This window comes from Alosa sapidissima, chromosome 18, assembly GCF_018492685.1.
Source record: "Alosa sapidissima isolate fAloSap1 chromosome 18, fAloSap1.pri, whole genome shotgun sequence".
Lineage (NCBI taxonomy): Eukaryota > Metazoa > Chordata > Actinopteri > Clupeiformes > Clupeidae > Alosa > Alosa sapidissima.
This window is the reverse complement of record NC_055974.1, coordinates 185,001-206,119: the sequence shown is the minus strand read 5'-3', so window position 1 is coordinate 206,119 and position 21,119 is coordinate 185,001. Positions and strand designations below refer to the sequence as shown.

The following is a 21,119-nucleotide window of genomic DNA, read 5'->3' as shown; positions in this document are numbered from 1 at the left end:
GAGAGAGAGAGAAAGGGAGGACAAGGGCAACGGGAAGGATGACAAGGAGAGAGGAATGGGTTGTTGGAATGGGTTGGAACAGAAGACTTAGGGAGGCAAAGAGAGGGAGACAGAGATAGAGAGAGAGACAGACAGTTAAGCATTCCTTCAGAAAACCAACAACTTCCTAATTTCTCATTTACACATTTACAAACCATTCTTAATTAATGGAGTGCCATACACCCTCAGATGAAAAGCAGAGTTTACCATGTACCAAAACCCCTGTTAGCATCATACTTCAAATGCATTTCATGCACAATAGATTAGGAGTGGCTCTGTTGTGTGTTTGAGCACAGTTGTATGTGTGGTATGAAATATTCTACATAGGTGGAGTTCCTTGTGGGTAGCCAGACCACTTGCCATATGCTAATTGTGTGTGAGTGTGTGCGTTTGTGTTTGTTTTTTCTTGGGTGAGGCTACATGCCTCATATAGTTATATCCCATATGGAATGTCTCTGTTTGTGTATCTGTGTGTTTTTAATATGTCTGGGAGTGGCATGTTTAGGCAGGCATGTTTTTATTGTAGAAGAAACATACAGATAGACTGACTGACTGACTGATGAAGCCGTATGTGTGTAGGTCTCTGTTTTTGGTAAATCCATAGCAAGGTAGAATCACTCGGTTCTGGTTAGATATTTTAACTGTGTGTGTGTGTTTGTGTTTTAATATGTGGTTGAGAATTCCCAGTCCATGTTTGTATCATTGCCAGGCCCCAGCTCTGCAAAGGGAACCTAACCCCCTGTACACAGACCCGTAGATACACACACACACACACACACGCTCAGTCTATATTTAGGATAGGCCCAGGAGCATGTGTTTCTGTGTGTGTGAGTGTGTGTGTGTGTGTGTGTGTGTGTGTGTGTGTGTGTGTGTGTGTGTGTGTAAGAGAGAAAGAGAGAGGGGGGCAGGGGGGTGGAAAACAGAGTTTGGTGCATGCCTGGGAGTTACTGAGCTGTTGTCATGACAACATACTATACACTCCACAGAAACTTTTTGGAGAAAGTCTGGAGAGGAGAAGACGATCACATCAATACCAGCATGACTTTCGCTCATGTGACTTTGTCCCTGTAACTCTTGAGAGATATTTATACTCAGTCAGGACACTCACACGCACATTTACACACATGCATGCATTCTCTCTCTGTTTCTCTGTCTCTCTCTTTTTCTGTTTTTTTTTTTCTGGACCCCACCGGCACATGTTCTGTTTGGATGAATGTGTTTCTCATGAATACACATATTGAAATGCAGTTATGTTCACAAGAACAACATGTATGTTTAGCCAAGTAAATGTTTGTTTGTGTGATAACATGCATGTGTATGTTGGATGTGTAAAGCTGTAAACATAGCAAGGGATTGTATTACCATAAACAAAGCATTATTTCAAATGATAATCAAAATAATATATGCTTTGTGTGTGTCTGTGTTTGCATAATGTGCTTTGACATTTTATATGTATGTTTTTACAGGTATAACAAACCCCAAACAGCCCAAAGATGGAGCCAAAAACTTCACATTTGATTATTCCTACTGGTCACACACTTCTGTAAGTTCTGAACTGAGCACTAAATTCTATTGCCACTAGTCATATTCCACAGTAAGTCTCCTTAAATTAAAACACTTGGCAGAGCCATGCTGATGTTGCTCGCAAGCTTGAGCAAGTGCTGCAGTTTGTTGGTCATGTGCCTCTGAAAGGTTTTTTCCCACGGATCATATCCTAAAGACCCTGCCCTTCTGGTCAAATAGAGCATTCTGATTTTAGATTTTTCATCCAGTCATCCAATAGTTTTAGTCATGGTGGTAAGAGTGGGGCCTTGCTGTTTTAATTGTTTACAGAAATGTATTGTTCCCTTAGTAATGGTAAGAGTAATTTATCTGCATTTCTCTGTGCATTTCTACAACCCCAAATCAGAAAAAGTTGGGACGTTGTATAAAATGTAAATAAAAACAGAATGTGATAATATACCTATGTTGTCTTGTAAACCCATATTTAGCAACAAAAAGGACATAGACAACATATCAAATGTTGAACAATTTGACTATTTCATTGGGAATATATGATAATTCTGAATTTCATGCCAGCAACATGTTTAAAAAAAAGTTGGGACAGGGAATGTTTACCACTGTGCTGCTTCACCTCTTCATTTAACACAATTCTGTTAATGTTTACTGTAGGAACCGAGAAGAATTTGACTTTTGCTAGAGTTTTGAGAATTGAATCTTTTTTCATTCCTTCCCGATATAGGATTTAAGTTGTTCAACAGTATGAGGTATTCTTAATCATGTTTTTCATTTCATGATGCACCTAATTTGACAGGTCTGGATGGCAGACCGGCCATTTTAGCATCTAGACTCTTACTTTATATAGAAATATTGTTTAAATATGTGCAGAATTCCATGGCATTGTTTCCTTAAATATTCAAGGTCTTCCCTGGAAAAAGAATTGCCTGGATGGCAGTATATGTTGCTCAAAACCTGTATACATCATTCAGAATTGATTGTGCCTTGCCAGATGTGCAAGATGCCCATGCTGTAGGCACAAATGCACCTCCACACCATCATAGATGTTGGGTTTCGAACTGGGCACTAAAACAAGTTGGATACTTGAATAGGCCCTGTCCTCATTAGCCAAAATGAGTCCATGATTTCCAAAAAGAATTGCAAGTTTTGATTTGTCTAACCACAGGATCGTTTTCCACGTTACCTCAGTCCATTTTAAACAAGCTCAGGCTCAGATAAGACGGTGGTATTTCTGTATCATGTCTAAATACAATTTTGGCTGTTGCATGGCAAAGTTTACACCAGCATTTCTGAATTGAGTATCAAACTGTGCTCATAGACAATGGTTATCAGAAGTTTTCCTGAGCCCATACAATGGTTTTCTTTACATAAACAGGTCTGATTTTAATGCAGTGCCATCTGAGGTCCAAAAGACCATTGCCATCCAATATTGTTTTTCAGCTCTATCCCTAGTATGCAAGATTTCTCTGGATTCCCTGAATATTTTAATGATATTATGTACTAGATGATAAACTCTCCAAATACTTCGCAATATCATGTAAAGAAGAATTACAATGACATTGTTTCATCATTTTTTCACACAGGTTTACACAGAGTGATGAATACCCCTACATCTTAACTTCTAAGAGATTCTGCTGGGAAGCTCTTTTTCATACCCAATCATGTTGCCAGTAATTAGTTATGAAACATTCCTCCTTTTGTTTTCTTTATCATTACATAACTTCCAGCATTTTGTAACCCCCTTCCCAACTTTTTTTGAAACGTGTTGCTGGTGTACATAACTTCCAGAATTTTGTAACCCCTTCCCAACTTTTTTTTAAACGTGTTGCTGGTATCAATTTCAAAATTAACATATATTTTCCATGAAATAGTAGAATTTGTTATTTTCAACATTTGATATGTTGTTTGTCTCCTTTTCGCAACTAAATATGAGTTTACGACGTACGCAAATTATTACATTCTGTATTTATTGCATTTTACACAACGTCCCAATTTTTTCTGATTTGGGGTTGTTATAGTATTACAGAGCTCTGTGGAGCATTTCAGCCGTCCCAAGACATTTTAGTAATGCTTGCTCCCATATTCCTGCAGCATATGGCAAATTTGGTAAATCAGAGTTGAGTTCTCTCTGTCTGTCTCTTCAGGCAGAGGACCCAGCCTTTGTGTCCCAGCAGCAGGTGTACAGGGACATTGGGGAGGAGATGCTGCTGCATGCTTTTGAGGGTTATAATGTCTGCATCTTCGCCTATGGACAGACCGGCGCTGGCAAGTCTTATACTATGATGGGCAAACAGGAACCCGGCCAGCAGGGTATCATTCCACAGGTGACTAGAATTGTAATTGTATGTTCATGACATTTACAATATACTAGTGCAGTGCCCGTTCAAACATGCCATTCCTGTAGAAAACCCATAGCCCAATTACATGCCCGCAGGTATGCCTTCTTTAAAAATGGGATGATAGGGAAAACATCATTACAGCTAAGCATTCTATAATGAATACTGAATATTATATTATAATATATTAACCTATAATTATTAATGTGCAGTAAGCAGAATTTAGGCATGGCTGCATGTGACATTTCTACAGATCAGAATGACATAAGCCTAGCAGCTGTTTTGAATTAAGGCTATATTATTGTTAAGCTTATTGAATAACTTCCTGATACTAAAGACAAACCATTTTGTGGAATGACGCATCATTGTTCGAAATTTGCAACAATGTGACTCCCTGTTAGGCTAGCCTAGGCCTAAGTGACATCACGCTCTGTCTGCCACTTGTGTCCGTAGCTGATCAAAATGACATCAGCCTAAAGCTTTGATATAAGGCTATGTTTAGCCTATTGAATAGCTTAACAATATAGAAGACACACCATTTTGTAGAAAGGTGCATCATCATATGAGATTTGCAAAGATGTGACTGAAAAACAGTCTGTGGTAGCATAAGTGACGTCGCTCTATCTGCCACTCGTTGTCTAGTCTTCTGAAACGTTGTTAAATTTGGGACCGTTAGCCTATTGCTCGTTTCAATTTGGGACATTGCAGTCGGAATTGTCTTTTGTTTATTCAGAGTCTCGAGTCCAAAGTAGCCTGGGCTATTCAAAGCGTCAGTTTATTGCACATACTTTTTATTATGTAATTTTGAATTTGAATAGCCACTACATACCCGTGTTTGTTGGCGTGTTGTTGCAAAATCCGTGGAATCATTGTATGCTAGCAAACTGCATACAGGGAGTCTTTATTGTTGAGGTCAGACATAATAATCATCCAAACATCTTGCCTCTTAACCCGTGATTCAGTGCTGCCAAAACTCCGCTTACCCTCTCTGCCTCTGGTCCTGCGCTGTGCTGTGTGAGAGGGGGAGTGGCTACGGTAGAGCAGAGAAAGCCAACGTGTGCTTCTTTTAGCGATATTTTTAACAATATCTTTTTCTTTTCTTATCCAAACAACGTCAAACTTGGCACTGCAATTACTTGTGCCCGTGACAAGACGGTTCGACATATATGCAAGCCTACAGTCCTGTGTATGAGGGGGAGTGGAAACAGTAGAGCGGAGAAAGCCAATGTGTGCTCATTTTACCGATATGTTTAACAATATCTTTTGCTTTTCTTATCCAACTTATCAAACTTCGCACTGCACTTACTCGTGCCAGTAGAAAGACACCTGCCAAGTTTGAAATCAAACGGACTAACAGTTCAAGAGATATGTGGCACACACACACACTGACACACAGATAGACGTTCCTGCAATTTATAGATAGATTTACTATGAATTGTTATAGTCTATATAAAAGCTATATCGTGTGCCACACCTAACTCTCCCCTTTCCCTGCTTTTCAGCTGTGCGAGGACTTGTTCAAACGCACACTGGAAAATAAAGACCCAGAACTTTCCTATTCAGTAGAGGTATGTATACATGTGTATGCCTTTCTGTGTATAGGGTGTATATAGGGTAAGGTGTGATTGTGTCATTGCTCCTGGTTTATGCACCTGTTTATTATCACATGTAACTTCTCTCCTAGTTACTCTCCATTGACACCCTATAGTAGCCAGAATTAAATTTAAATCTCTAACTTTGGCCTATAGGACACTGACTGGATCTGCTCCTTGTTATTTTAATTCAATGATCAAGATGTACATCCACAACCACCCACTGCGGTCTTCTGATCAGCGTCTGTTGTGTCAACCAGTCATAAACGCTAGGTCAAATTCAAGACTCTTTTCCTCAGTGGTTCCATGTTGGTGGAATGAGTTTCCCAGTGCTCAAGTTAATTCTGCAAACCAACACCACAAATGGAATTCAATTCTGTGGGAAACACTGATATCTGTTCAACATGCACTTAGTTCATTAAGCGCTTCTTGGGCCCTATCGTGCACTCAAGCGCAATTGACTTTGTATACTGGTGCTTTTGTCTTTCCTATTTTGCATTCAGCACGATTTTGCATGAGACACAGTCAGTGGGGTGCGTGACACCAACGATGGTGCCAGTCTGTTCGGCGAGTCGTCTTCCACGGGTGCTCTGCTTAACATTTGTTACTCTGCTGTTTTTATGCTTCTATCTGGATGTGTCTGCCCTTTTGTGCAACGATCCCCAAGCATTGTTTAACATCCGCGATCTAAACTTTCGTGTGGCTCGGGCTGCCAGATCTGAACCTGGAGATTGGACCAAATCTCCCCCTCCCCTGCTGTCAGGTATCCCAGCTTACCTGCGCCGGATGCGGGCGGCCCGTCCTCGCAAGAGGCGCTCCAGGAGACGAGGAAAGAGAGGAGGTCTGCTGGTGAGACTCAAAATCCAACTGGCCTCTAATTCAGCTGCAGCCCGGCATCTAGTGCGATGGCTCGGTCCTGTCTCGTCCACTACTCCTGAAGCCTCCCTCGACCGTGATCCTGCTAAACTGCCTCGTCCGTTTCCAGCCCCTCAAGCTCTCCCGACAGCGTTGACTGGACCGCTTTGTACTTAAGCTCCGTCTCGATGGCGCTCCGCGCGTAGGTACAGCCGCAGCATTGACCACTCTAACCTACGCCTGTTGAAGCGCACTGGGCTAGCGGCTTGCGATGAACTAACCCTCCAGATGGCCTCGATCAACGTGAGGTCTGGCGAACAAAACTTTCATGCTTAATGACTTCTTCACTTCCCGGGAACTGGACTTTCTATTTCTGTGCGAGACCTGGGCCTCTGCAGGCGATAACACGCCGTTCTCTGAACTCCTTCCACCGGACTATAACTTTTTCAATTCCCCCCGGGTATCTGGGAGAGGTGGAGGTGTCGCCTCTGTTTACAAATCACTGTTTCACTGTCGGCAGATTCCACACAATGGTTTTGCGAGCTTTGAACTGCAACTGTAACTGAAATAATTCTGTCTTTCCCCGTTTTGTGTGCAGTGGTGTATCGCCCACCTAAAGACTTTATCCATGACTTTGCTGACTTTTTGTCTGGACTTGGTAAAATGTTTGATTTTTGACAGCAAATTCAAGCTTGAACAGCAGGTCAGTGCAGTAGTTAGGAAGAGCTTTTTCCACCTCAGAACCCTAGCTAAGACCAAAGCCTACCTGCCCCAGAGCGATCTTGAGAGAGTCATCCATGCCTTCATCACTTCACAACTGGACTACTGTAATGTTCTCTATACTGGCATTGATCAATCCCAGCTCCGCCGCCTGCAGTTGGTTCAGAACTCAGCCGCCCGACTCCTCACCTGCACTAAAAAACGTTCTGGCTTCACTCCACTGGCTCCCCATCCGCTACTGCATCAATTTCAAACTCCTCTTGACTGTATACAAATCTCTCCATGGTCTGGCCCCCACCTACCTGTCTGATCTTCTACACCACCATTCCCCTTCCAGAGCACTACGGTCAGCAGACCAACTGCGGCTGGAAGAACCCAGGGCGAGGCTGAAAACTAGGGGGGACAGAGCCTTTTCAGTGGCAGCCCCTAGACTCTGGAACTGCCTCCCCCTCCACATCCGTTCAGCTCAGTCTCTAAATGTTTTTAAGTCCCTTTTAAAGACCCACCTCTTTTCACTTGCCTTTGGCTAGTGTCTCCCTTTATGCCCCAGTGTTTAGTTTTAAATGTTCTTTTTCTGCTTAATTTATTTTAACTGTAGCCCTTTTTGTTTTGTTTTGTGCCTTCCTGTTTTTATTTATTGCACTGTATTGTGAAGCACTTTGGTGCTTTTTAAATAAATTTGACATTGACATTGACAGCACATCATGGAATTTTCCCTCCACAGGCACACGTCGGTAAATTAGGGAATGCAATTGCAGCGGTTCAGCGAAAAGAGGAAGCGTGTTCCGGTGCAAGCATTCCCTGTTGATATTTTGCCTTTTCAGAAAACAATTCCGCCACAGACCAGGAAAATCCTGGTCTAAAGTCAGTAGTGCAAATTCAGATGCTATTTTAAGGGTGCATGGATGGCCATGGCGCCTGCAGGAATGAATGCTATGCACACCGATAATATTGCCTCGATAATATTTGTCTGTTTCCCGGTTTTGTTCGTGCATTGGTCACCTAAAAAGTAACCTATATAGTACAACATCTACATGCAATATCTTTGATACTTGCGTTTCAGCTCGTTAAGATACCAACATAGCAACCAACATAATTAACCTAGCAACCAGAATAGCAACCACCTCAAGTACCCTAGCAACAGCCTAGCAACCATGTCAAATACCCTAGCAACAGCCTAGCAACCACTTCCAATGTAACAACCTAGCAACCAATATAGCAACCAATGAGATTAACCTAGCAACCACCATAGCAACCACCACAACTAACCTAGCAACAGCCTAGCAACCACCTCAAGTACCCTAGAACCAACCTATCAAACACTCCCATGATGACAACCTAGCAACCAACATGATTTACCTAGCAACCAGCATAGCAACCACCATAACTATCCTAGCAATAGCCTAGCTGCAGGACCCCATTGAGTTAGTAGCTTTTCCTATTATTATTCTGCCATTGGAGTCTATGGCAGCCCATAGAACACCTTGCTAAAAAGTGCAGATTTTTTGGCAGAAAGTTTCGGGACACTCCACTGACCACTCACACTTATTTACGGACCTCTAAACCCAGCCATCTAGCGCCACCAACAGGTCAAAATCTGGCCGAAAATTGAACCGCTGGGTCTAAAGTTATGAAATTTGGCACACTGATTCAACACTGTCCCATCATCACTCTCACTAATTTCCAGAACTCTATGCCCAACACTCTAGCGCCACCAATGGGTCGAACCTGGATTGCCTTCACGCATGTGACCATTGAACGGTGTGTCCGATTTTCACATATCAGGCACCGTTGGAATCCCTGGACCGACCTAAGTTCAATGACCCCTATTACGTCACTTTCCGCCATATTGGACCTCCGCCATATTGGATTTAGCCCAAACTCTACGGAACTTGGCGGAGATGATCATCAGACCGAGCCGCACAAAAAATAGTTGCCAAATTTTTCAATTTCAAGTTTATTTGCTCGTGACAGTCAATCAAATATGGTGACGAAGCCGCCTAACAGGAAGTGGGCTAACATCTCAGCTACGCTTTCATGTATGAAGTCCAAACTTGGTGCAGGGACTTGGTATCTTATTGTGAGGACGCACTATGAAATTGGCATCATGTGGCCTCTATAATGTAATGTAATGTATGCTGTAATACAGAAAGTGAGCTTGTATCTCAGCAACGCTTTGGTGTACAAAGTCCAAACTTGGTATAAGGACCTGTTACCTGATTATGATGACGCACTACGAAATTGGCATCAGGTGGCCTCTATAGGGGGAGCTGTAATACAGGAAGTGAGCTCCTATCTTAGCAACGCTTTGATGTATGAAGTCCAAACTTGATGCATGGACATATTAGCTGATTGTGAGGATATGCAAGGAAAGTGGTCTCATTTGACCTCTAGGGGTGCTGTAATAAAGAAAGTGAGCTCACATCTCAGCAACACTTTGGTGTATGAAGTCCAAACCTTGTAGAGGGACATGGTAGCTGATTGTGAGAGCGCACAAGGACATTGGTGTAATTTGGCCTCTAGGGGCAGTATAACAAAGTAAATGAGCTTATTTCTCAGCCATTCTTTATCCATTCTTTATCCTCATGCCATTGCAACTCCATTCCTGCTATAGCGTACTGCTTGGCCCCCACATTGCTGCTTGCAGCTATATTTATTATTATTATTTTTCCCACCAAATTTCTGCGTCAGCTTCAACCGTTTTAACGTAGAAAATTCGTTCAAACTTTGTAACGTAGGTCTTGGAAAGGACACTTGAGGAATGTATTTTTCACTTTTGTAAACTGTATACTTTTTGAGATATTAACAAAAAACAAGCTTATTTTCCCATAGACTTTGCATTGGCACTATGACATCACAATGGGCTAATTAAATTGATTTGCACCTGTATCAACTGCGAGCTGCTCAACTAGGCCCCATCAAAGAGCCAGTTAAACTGATTGCACCTGTATCAACTGCTTTCTGCTCAACTAGGCCAACTGTCTCTGTGTCTCTCCATTCTACAAGGATATAAAGGCACATTCCACCCAATTTTCTATCCATTCATCCTCTTCAAACCATTTACTCATCCACCCATTAAACTCTATCAACATCCATTAAACAATCTGCCTATCAGCATCCATTCAACTTTCTGTCTATCAACATCCATTACACTCAACATTCAACTTTTAAACGATATACTCTGTCTCAGGCTTTAAGCATACAATCTGGCTCTCTTAAGACTACAGATCCTGTTCAACTGTTTCCTCTGCCCACAACTGTTTCAAAATAAATGTCCTCACTACAATAATTCGCTATTAAATAATTTAACTGTTTAAACTACTCAATTATTTAACTGTTCACCCATTCCAACTCTCAATCATCATCAACTGTGACTCCCGCCAACTGTTTCCTCTTCCCACAACTTTTTTTCAAAATAAAAGTCCTTACTACCATAATTCCCTATTAAATAATTTAACCATTTAAACTACTCAACTATTTAACTATTCAGCCATTCCAACTGTCAGTTGTCATTCACTATGACTCCTGCCAACTGTTTACTCTGCCCACAACTGTTTCAAAATAAAAGCTTGTTTTGCATTTTCATACATTGGTTCCTCGGAATTACATTTTCTAGTTATATTATTGATTGAATGCACATTATTGTTTATTATTGCTATTTTCCCTCATTTTCATTATTTCATTAGGCTATTGACTGAATTGACATTGTTGTTTATTCTTCTTATTATAGTCTGACAAGCCTCTTAATTTGTTCCCTGTTAAATTTAAGTATTATATTGTTTTGTATTTGTATGTCGCTTTGGACAAAACCATAACCATATGTGTTCATTCTATTGGCTAAAATCCATTATATGCACAATATTTGTGAATACATGTATCTGTGCTCTGTGTACTGACTGATGTGTATAAGATGTATTTTAGTAAGTGTGTGTGTGTGTGTGTCTGTGTGTCAGGTATCGTATATGGAGATCTACTGTGAGCGGGTGCGTGATCTCTTAAACCCTAAGAGTAAGGGAGCCTTGCGGGTTCGTGAGCACCCCATCATGGGGCCCTATGTGGAAGACCTGTCCAAATTGGCTGTCACCTCTTACTCAGACATCCACGACCTAATGGACTGCGGGAACAAGGCCCGGTGTGTGTGTGTGTGTGTTTGTGTCCATAAAGTACTTTTTCACATATTTAGATATGCTATAGAAATAAAATTGAATCTAATTGAATTAAATTATGATCATTTATTTGAATGTTAGTACGGTTTTTGGGTCAGTGACAGATAAGGGTTGGTAAGATGAGAAAATTAAAAATATGTTTAAACCTTTAAAACAAAACATGCCTGAGGTTTGCTAAAGTGTATACTTTGTATTTCTGTTGTATTCATATTATTTAATATGACGTGTATGCTATATTTTAACAAAAGATAGAACTAACAGCCTGTTAAATTGTCAAATGGTGTAACCACAAAAATTACAAATATCTAATATTTTACACCTCCTAGAGTTCATGCAATTGCTCTCATGAAATTATTAGTTTATTTTGTAATATCCTATGAGAATATGTTTTATTATATTTATTTCTAAATTTAAATTATATGGGTTTTTCATTGTACTGAGCACCATATGCTGTAAACATCTTGTTTTCTGTCTATTCTTTGTATCTGACCATTTGAGTAAAAATGGTTTAAACAACCATTATTACAGTAAAGTAGAGTATTAAATCATTATCCATATTCATTTTTTGTACATTATTAGTATTTTAGACAAAATACTGGTTACACCAATTGACATAAATCGGTTACACCAATTGACCATAAAACGTTTATAGCAATAGGACAAGAAATTGACACAGAAAATAGGCATCAAGGTAAACTGAATTGGATATTTTGATATGTATTCATGTCATTCATCATATTCCATATCAAATATCATTTCATAACATCAATGAAGAAACTTGTGTTCTATTTGATTTTAATTCAGTTCTCATACAATTTCAGTCTATACCCATTATTTTCAAAGAGAGTGAGATAAAGGGCCCTATTTTCGTGATGCAAAACCTGGCGCAAAGCGTATTATTATTCTGACGTAAAGTTTTTTCCTATCTTACACTTCACTTTTATTAAATAATGCGCCCAGGGGTGTGGCAATTACCGACATAAGGTGTGGTCTGGCACATGATCTAAAAATCGCTATCTTATACCGTCTAAAAAGCATTACGCCACTGACCAAGAAAAGCCTGGTCTATAGCGAAAGGCGCATATGAAACACGTCACTGTCATGAGATGTAAGCAGCAATTCCTCTGCAGAAGAAATGTCCTTAGGTTATTTATTCAGTCATTCGAACATTATAGGGGGAAGTTTTGCTTTTTTCAGGCTATGTTTTTGCTGGTAACCCATTGTCAGTCAATATTGAAAGTAATTAACTGTGTATAACTGTTTTGTCGTTGACTATGACACCACAGTGAAGTTAGTTTCACTTTGCCTTTATGTTCAATTAATAGACAAGTGCAGATGTGTGTAGCCTATATTCTACTCGGTTTTAGTAAAGAACGGCTTAGTGGAATACCTGTTCCATACGGTCTTGCGTACAAGCAGATTCCTTCAAATACACAGCTGACTATCAAAATACTGATGCGCTGTTTGAAGTTGCCCTGCTTGTTGTTAAAGGGAATGACAGATGTCCTCCTCATTGGTTTAAAGAATGTTAAGCCCAAAACACACCCATGACTGATTAAGAAACATAAGAGCCACCTTTTTGCGCCAGGCACCTGACGTTTGATAACAAAACCACCCCGAATGTGGACTGGAGAAACCCCTAAATGTATTTACGCTATTTGCTAGTGACCATGCATTTTATATTGCTAAATTAGGGCCCAAAGTGTGTGTGAGAGACAATAAGAGTGAGTGAAAGAGTGGGTATGATAATTTCTTAACAACCAACCAACAGCAGGATCTGCGTTCACATGCACTCTGTGGCGAGACAAGTTTTTCTTGCTTGTAAGTGGCATCCATTGGGGGACAAGACGTACATTTTATATATAATAAATGTATTTATATTATTTATTTATAATTTGAACATACTGTTTACATACATCATAATAAAATATTAAAAAATAATTATGGAAGTTTAAATTTAAAATGAAAAGCTTTGACATTTCAAAAATCGCTTAAATTGCAATCTAATTAAACCCTTTTAAGGCTATTGTTCATGCTAAACAGTTAGTCACTATTTAAATTATAAAAATAATATAATTGGCACCTAAAATTACATACTCTTGGCCCTGAATCTGATCAAACTGGTCTCAAACAGAAGAGTCAAATGGTGTAACCGGTTACACCATTTGACATTTCTATTTAAAAGCAAAATTTGCAGGCATTATTATGGACAACTATGTACGCACTTCACCTTTATGTGAACATTCAAACACAGTTTTTACATTAAATTGAATATTTTATGATTATTATGATTTATCAACATTTTTAAAAGGTCATACCATTTGACATGTAACCTAAACTTGCCTGGCCATGGCCTAAAAACACTATTTTACTTTAAGAGAGTTGCTAACCTTGACTCATAGCAGTTGGGGTCTTGAAGGGTCCTTCTCTATGACATAATTTCCTGTCACATGATTCTCTGACATAATACATACAAAATTGATCCTTAAATGGTGGTTACACCACTTGACATTTTAAGTGGTTGATGTGACAGACACGATTCCCCATATTAATTCAAACATTCAGAACAATGGGGTTTCATTACTTGTATTAAATATAGAAAAGTTCTTGTGCAAGATCATGCCAGATTATTTGGTTCATGTTTTTGTGGTTACACCGTGTTGACAATTGTTGACCGTGTTGACCCAAATTCAGTTAATACTCTTTCAAAATTAAATAAATCCAAAACTTTAAGATTAGGGTTTGATGAAAATGATATTTGATATAATTTGTCAAATTATTTTCAAATTTTAACAATTTTAAATGTATGTAACCCATATGTACACAAAAATATGAGCGTCACGTCATTGACCCTTTTATTTTTCTGTATGTGCTATGCTTTAACTTGCATACTGTACATGTTAACATTGTAGCTGCTCTTATCATTGTAAGTGTTGATTATTTATGTATGAATGCAGATTTTTTTTTGTGTGTGTGTGTGTGTGTGTGTGTGTGTGTGTGTGTGTGTGTGTGTGTGAATGCTACTTGTTTGTGTGTGTTGTGAATGCTGGTTGTGTTGACTGTTGTCATGTGTATGATACAGGACGGTGGCTGCCACCAACATGAATGAGACTAGCAGTCGCTCCCACGCAGTCTTCACCATCGTTTTCACTCAGCACAGACGAGATCAGCTCACCAATCTGGACACCGAGAAGGTGTGTGTGTGTGTGTGTGTGTGTGTGAGAGAGAGAGAGACACTAATGACTGTTACTTTTATTTTACATATATTTTCATCACACCCGTACCCGTAGGGATATTTGTGTCTGTGTGTTTGTGTGATACTTGTCTACACATTTGGGGTTGTTTATTGTAACGATATGTTTGCATACGTGCATAAATTTGTGACTTTTCAGCATATTAGTGCCTCCGAACATTAAGTTAGTGATGTGGTCAACATGAGTTAAGGAATTAAATATAACTTCCTCACTTGGGTGTGTTTATATGTATGTATGTATGTGGGTGGGTGTGAATATGTCTTTGTGTATCATACAGGTGTGCAACTCCATACTTCTCTTATTTTCTGTTTCTCTCCCCTATATCCCTTTCTTTATCTCTCATATTTTCCTCCCTCCCTCTCTCCCTCTTTGATTCTTCCTTTCTCAGGTCAGTAAGGTCAGTCTGGTTGACCTTGCTGGCAGTGAGAGGGCCGACTCCTCTGGAGCCAAAGGCATGAGGCTGAAGGTCAGTTACCTCATGGGCAACACTTAGGAGCACATTGTCATTACACACACACACACACACACACACACACTCTCTCTCTCTCTCTCTCTCAAACTCATTTTCCTCTGTCTGTCTTCAGGAAGGAGCCAACATTAACAAGTCTTTGACAACACTAGGAAAAGTAATCTCTGCTCTGGCTGAAATGGTAAGAGACACTCACACACACACACACACACACACACACACAGACAGCAGATGACCTGGCCAGTTATCCATATTGGATTCACAATGTTTGGACATTTGACATGCATTGTGGTCACTGTACAGTCACAACTCGAAAACGAGAAAATGAGTCTAGCAAGACCGAGCAAAGAGCATTTGATGTGCAGCTTATTCAACACTGAAACTCTGTAAAATCATCTAATCTTTACATTAATCTAGCAAAGGTGACTTTTTGAGGGCATATTATCTGTTTAATACTATCTGTGTTTATTTCAGCCCTATTCAAGCAAATGTATTTCTGTTAGTTGTGAGGCACTAAGCTTATAGTTTGTTGAGGTTCAACATTAGAGATAAGGCTCAACATTATACTGATGTGGGCAGAGCCTCTCTGCATTGATTTTGTAAAAAAATTTGTCTGTAAGCTTATGAATACGGACAAATTGGATTAACTTATGAAACTGACATATCTATTTCCTTATGAAAAGGGAGCATAAACTAGGATGGACATTTTTAAACAATCATGATAATTACACAGACAAAACACATAACTGTTGTCAATGTTTTACAGATGATGCTTCCAAGGATGTTTTGCTAAGTTTCTGTAAGATGGCCCTTAGATCTGTTTTCCTAAAAATCATGTGAGTGGAATGGTGACAGAAATGAATGATCACTTTCTCTCCTCACAGCAAGGCAGTAAGAAACGCAAGGCCGATTACATCCCCTACCGAGACTCCGTCCTCACCTGGCTACTCAAGGAGAATCTGGGTAAGTGACAGAGCTGAAAGGAAATGGAAAAAGGACAACAGTATTTGTAGTATATTATAATCAGTGTGAAAGTGGTTAGTTTTGTGCTATAATAGTGTGTGTGTGTGTGTTTGTACCAGGCGGTAACTCCCGCACTGCCATGATCGCTGCACTCAGTCCAGCTGACATCAACTATGAGGAGACCCTCAGTACCCTCAGGTGTGCATTCATTTGTTCATTCGTTTGTTTGTTTGTCTGTCAATCATGGCATACAAATAAAGTTTGGCTTGATTGTGTGTGTGGATGCAAATTATTGCTTGTGAATACATGTATGTGGGTGTGAATGTGTGTCTGTGCTTGAATATGTGTGTGTAGATATGCGGACCGGGCAAAGCAAATACGCTGTAACGCGATCATCAATGAGGATCCAAACGCTCGTCTGATCAGAGAACTGAAGGACGAGGTGAAGCGCCTCAGAGAACTACTGCTTTCCCAAGGACTCAGCGAACTCATGGCTGCTCAAGGTACACACACACACACACACACGCACGCACGCACGCACGCACGCACGCACGCACACACACATCCATATACCACTCACACACTCACACGGCGACATGCACACACAAACATAGAGACACACACACACATACTGGCAGCACATAGCAAGGCTACCAGCCTCATGAGGTACACACACACACACACACGTCTTTGAGTCATCAAACTCAATCCTCTCCTCTAGCTACAGAAGTGAATAATAACAACTGTGTGCCTGGAGTGGGTGTGGCCTCCCAGCCTGCTGCTCCCGCCTCCAATGGAGCCCCACCCCCTCAACCAGCCAATCCTGATGCTGCTCAAGAAGGTGAACCAGGGTCAGATGACAGCACTCTCGACCAAACAGAAGAGTTCCAGGAAGAGCCAATCACCAAAGAAGAAGCAGTGGAGAGATTACAGGTGTGTGTGTGTGTGTGTGTGTGTGTGTGTGTGTGTGTGTGTGTGTGTGTGTGTGTGCCTGTATGTGTGTGTCTTTGTGACAGGGTGTGATACCTGTAGTCGCCGTTTAGTCTGTGTCTCTTTAATAATAATAATAATACGTTTATTTTATATAGCGCCTTTCTCAAACCCAAGGTCACTTTACATAGTAGGAAAACAGGGAAACACAATAACAAACAAACAAAACAATACAACAAAGACAAAGGCAGGGAAACACAATAACAAAATATAGCTGCAAGCAGCAATGTGGGGGCCAAGCAGGCAGTTCAGCAGTCCAGATTTGCCATGCAACTCAATGCTGTGGCATCAGGCATATAGCATTAAGCAGTCACAGCAAGTTCCATGCCAAACAACCCAAGATTGGCTGAGTTACAAGGTCAAGTTTCACATCAAAACATAACTGATTTTGTGAGGCTGAACCAGGGCTGAGTGTCGCCGCCCCCTCCCCCAGCCAGCCCACCGCCGCAACCGCCCCTGCCCATCCCACCCCGTCCCACCCTTGCACGCACGCATTAGAATGAACTGGATGGAACTTGCTGTCATCAGTTTCACATCAAAAATAAAAGATCGACGCAAATTTCGATTGGCTGTTACAGGCAAACGCTTCTATCAATTGTTCCAGAAAAAAATACACTGATAAGGCATGGTCTAAAGATGGTCTCTGCCGATTTTGGTGAGGATCCGCTGAAATTTGTGACCTACGAAAACTTGTACGTGTTTTTGATTAAATCCAATATGGCGGCCGAATCAATTACGATGACATCACAAGTTGGCTTGGGTCGGCCTAAGGACTTCCAACAGTATTGCCAGACACCACTAGTGCGTTTTAATTCTAAGCAAAACAGCAGCTACAGGCCAAAAGGCATGTTTCTTAATTACAGCGCCCCCTAGAGGTAAAAGGTCACCAGATTTCTTGAGCGTCCCCCTGATTGTGTCCTGAGTCCATGCACCAAGTTTGGCTTTTATACATGCAAGGGTTGCTGAGATATGAGCTCACTTCCTGTTTGTGGAAGTGAGCGGGCAATGTTACAGAGGTGAAAGAAAGCAATCTTAGTGAGTGATTTGATATGAGGATCAAAGCTAAGGGTGGAGTCAAGCTGAATTTTTAACAAAAGGGGTAGAGTGGACAGATGAGCCATCAATGCTGAGAGTGAGACGGGGAGATTTGGTGAGGATGCTTTTAGGGCCAATCAGCAGAATTTCGGTTTTGTCTGTGTTGAGCTTGAGAAAATTGTTTTGCATCCATAATTTTAAGTCAGAGAGGCAGTCAGTGAGGGAGCGTGGTGGGGGGTCAGAGGGAAAGGGAGTGGTAAGATAGAGTTGGATGTCATCTGCATAGCAGTGGAAGTTGAGACCGTGGCTGCGGATAATCTGGCAAAGAGGGAGGATGTATATGAGAAAGAGGAGGGGCCCAAGTACAGAACTCTGGGGGACACCACGAGTGACAGGGGACTTGGAGGACTGATGTGGACCAAGTGTTACAAACTGCTTTCTGTTGGTGAGGTATGACTGAAACCAATTGAGGGCTGTGCCAGAAACACCAATAGCAGACAGACGGGAGATTAGAACATTGTGGTTGATGGTATCGAAAGCAGCACTAAGGTCAAGGAGTATGAGAATGTTAAGTGTCTGTACTGTGTCTCTGTACTGTGACATGAGTGGAAGCCAGATTGAAAGGGCTCATACAGGTCGTGGTGGTTAAGAAAGGTGTGTAGTTGTGAGGCCACCACTCTTTCCAGTACCTTGGCCAGGAAGGGGAGGTTGGAGATAGGGCGGTAGTTCTTTGGATAAAAGTGTCTGCTAAACAGTGTTGGGCAATAGATATTAGTAATTAGTTACAGTTACTAGTTACTTCTTTCAAAAGTAATTGATTTACTTTACCAATTACCGTATATCAAAAGTAATTAGCCAGATACTAGAGTACTTTTGAGTTACTTTTATGTCTGCTTTTAAAATGTCAATGTGAACAGTACTGAACAGTCACACACACAACAAACATAATTTGTAGACCTACCTATTGTAGTCTCAACCCTTCAAATCAAACAGTAGCCATGTACATGAGTTCTCAAACTTTTACAACCCCAAAACATTCTAGTAGGCTACTACTACTAGGCCTACTACTATACATGTTGGTGCACTGACTCCTCTTCAGTTTCCCCACAATCTGTAATATAACTAGAAATGCAATTCCAGAGGAATTACAATAGTGGATGGAAAGCTGCTGGCTTAATGTTGGTGGGGAGATTCCTGAAAAAAACTAGCTAGAGTTAAACTATATTTTATGCAGGTGAGACATGGAAAAGCAGTTTTAGAAAGATGCAAATATATTTGGGGCTATCAGGTAGGGGGTCGAATTTTGCCATGTTAACCTATGGAGACTGACAGCCTATGGGTCATGAAGTACATTTATTTGGATGTGCGGTGGCTTTAACCACATAAAAACAGAGTGAAATAACATTTTGTACTATAGAAACATTATATAATTCGAAACATGCTTTATTGCACCCTAGCTATATTAATGTGCACGTATTTCCATAACCCCTAGATACACGCTTCACCAGTACATTTGTCCCTACCAAGAGGGACAAATGAAACAAAACGCACATTCGACTTCTCCTTAAATAACTCTTGAACGGTTTTGTTCAGAGTTGAAAATGCAACTGTATTTGACACAGGACAGGTGTAGGTTGTAGTGACAAAATATTAGCTTTCAGGGCCATATTTTGCACCCTGGCGCATGGCGGAAAACTCGTTTTCCACCCGGTGCAAAGTATATTTTCTTATTTTGCACATTTATTTTTTAAACAATGTGCCCAGGGGTGTGGCAATTAACAACTTAGGGAGTGGCTTAGCGCATTGTCTAAAAATTGCTATTGTACACCTGGTCAGATGTCTATGGCGAGTTGTTTATATGTTGAGCGCATTTTAAAGGGACACCAGGCAACGTTTTCATGTTAATTACTCATCTTCGGTATATGGTTAAATGACTCATTACAGGGTGAATGAAGACTCTCTCGCCCGCCCCTACTGCCTGAAGGAAGAATATCCCGCTTGCAAGTTCAGTGTATCGTACCTGGCTACCAAAGCAGTTTCAGTTTCCATCCTGCATCCACAGCACATAGGGAGGCTAGCGAAACGCTAGCGATTGTTGCAAACGTGTGTATAATGGCAGAGCCGGCGAAGAAGCAGCGAAAACCCTTGACGGAAGATGCAAAGAAAAGGAAAAGAGCTTCAGACCGAGCGAGGGGGAGTTTCGTAGAGAAAAAGCATCAGGCTTGCCTAGTGTCCCTTTAAGAACGCATTGTCAACAGTCATATTGGCGGGTGCACAACGCACCATCCTTCTATCATCCATGAACGCACACCAACACACATCCATGCAAAACATTACAAATTGCACGATTACAATGGGAAACATAATTAGAATAAAGATATTACGAAATACTGTTCATCTCATGATGAGTAGTTATTCACCATCATTTGCAAATTGGTAATGACTGTTAAAAGTGATTAGAGGAGAGGCGAGAGACACGTATTCATTCGTTTCATTCGTCCCGGTTCTCCCTTAGCAGCTAATGGAAACACGAAACACAATCGCGGGAAACACTGCCAGGTCCGGCAACGTTAGATCAGAAGCAGCAAATGTGCATCGGCATCTTGGCTGCTGAAGTCATTCATTTTTCACACAACATAAACAAAGTAACGCGATTAACGAACTCATTTAAATTCCAGTAATTGTAACTGTGTTACTTGATTTTAAAAAATACTTTGTTACATGCTCGTTACCGCTAAAAGTAGTGGAATTACAATAAAAAATGATATGTGTGTGTGTGTGTGTGTGTGTTTATACTGTAGCTGTGCCTAAGTATATAAATTGTCGCTCATTTTAGTGTGTGTACAACTGTGTTTGATTGACAGGAAACAGAGAAGATAATCGCTGAACTGAATGAAACTTGGGAGGAGAAACTAAGAAAGACAGAGAACATACGTCTAGAAAGGTACACACACACACAAACACACACACACACACTTTATGTTTTATCTTGATATTCATTTCTTTCATGTAATAGTCATTGAGTGAATTTAGTGTGTTTTCATAGGTTGTCTGTTTATTTATAAACGTTATGAGGTGCTTTGAGCCATTATGCTAGAAAATGTGCTATAAATAAATTTACCTTACTATACCTTGCCATACAGTATTCTTGTGCAACATTTATCTTCTATCTATATAATCTA

The 21,119-nt window shown here is 40.6% G+C and overlaps 1 protein-coding gene across 2 annotated transcripts in view; it reads left to right on the top strand.

The window, feature by feature from the left end:
• si:ch73-375g18.1 (kinesin-like protein KIF1C) overlaps nucleotides 1–21,119 on the top strand; it is a 60,084-nt gene that overhangs the window by 26,024 nt on the left and 12,941 nt on the right. Inside the window, exons 3-14 of one of the 2 annotated variants that reach the window (XM_042069412.1) lie at nucleotides 1,506–1,582; nucleotides 3,702–3,881; nucleotides 5,396–5,461; nucleotides 11,014–11,192; nucleotides 14,309–14,420; nucleotides 14,869–14,946; nucleotides 15,065–15,130; nucleotides 15,834–15,912; nucleotides 16,032–16,110; nucleotides 16,267–16,415; nucleotides 16,640–16,845; nucleotides 20,802–20,881. In XM_042069412.1, the coding sequence (XP_041925346.1) occupies nucleotides 1,506–1,582; nucleotides 3,702–3,881; nucleotides 5,396–5,461; nucleotides 11,014–11,192; nucleotides 14,309–14,420; nucleotides 14,869–14,946; nucleotides 15,065–15,130; nucleotides 15,834–15,912; nucleotides 16,032–16,110; nucleotides 16,267–16,415; nucleotides 16,640–16,845; nucleotides 20,802–20,881 (1,351 nt within the window). Of the gene's footprint in view, nucleotides 1–1,505; nucleotides 1,583–3,701; nucleotides 3,882–5,395; nucleotides 5,462–11,013; nucleotides 11,193–14,308; nucleotides 14,421–14,868; nucleotides 14,947–15,064; nucleotides 15,131–15,833; nucleotides 15,913–16,031; nucleotides 16,111–16,266; nucleotides 16,416–16,633; nucleotides 16,846–20,801; nucleotides 20,882–21,119 lie in introns of both variants that reach the window. The other variant, XM_042069411.1, reaches the window with a different exon arrangement.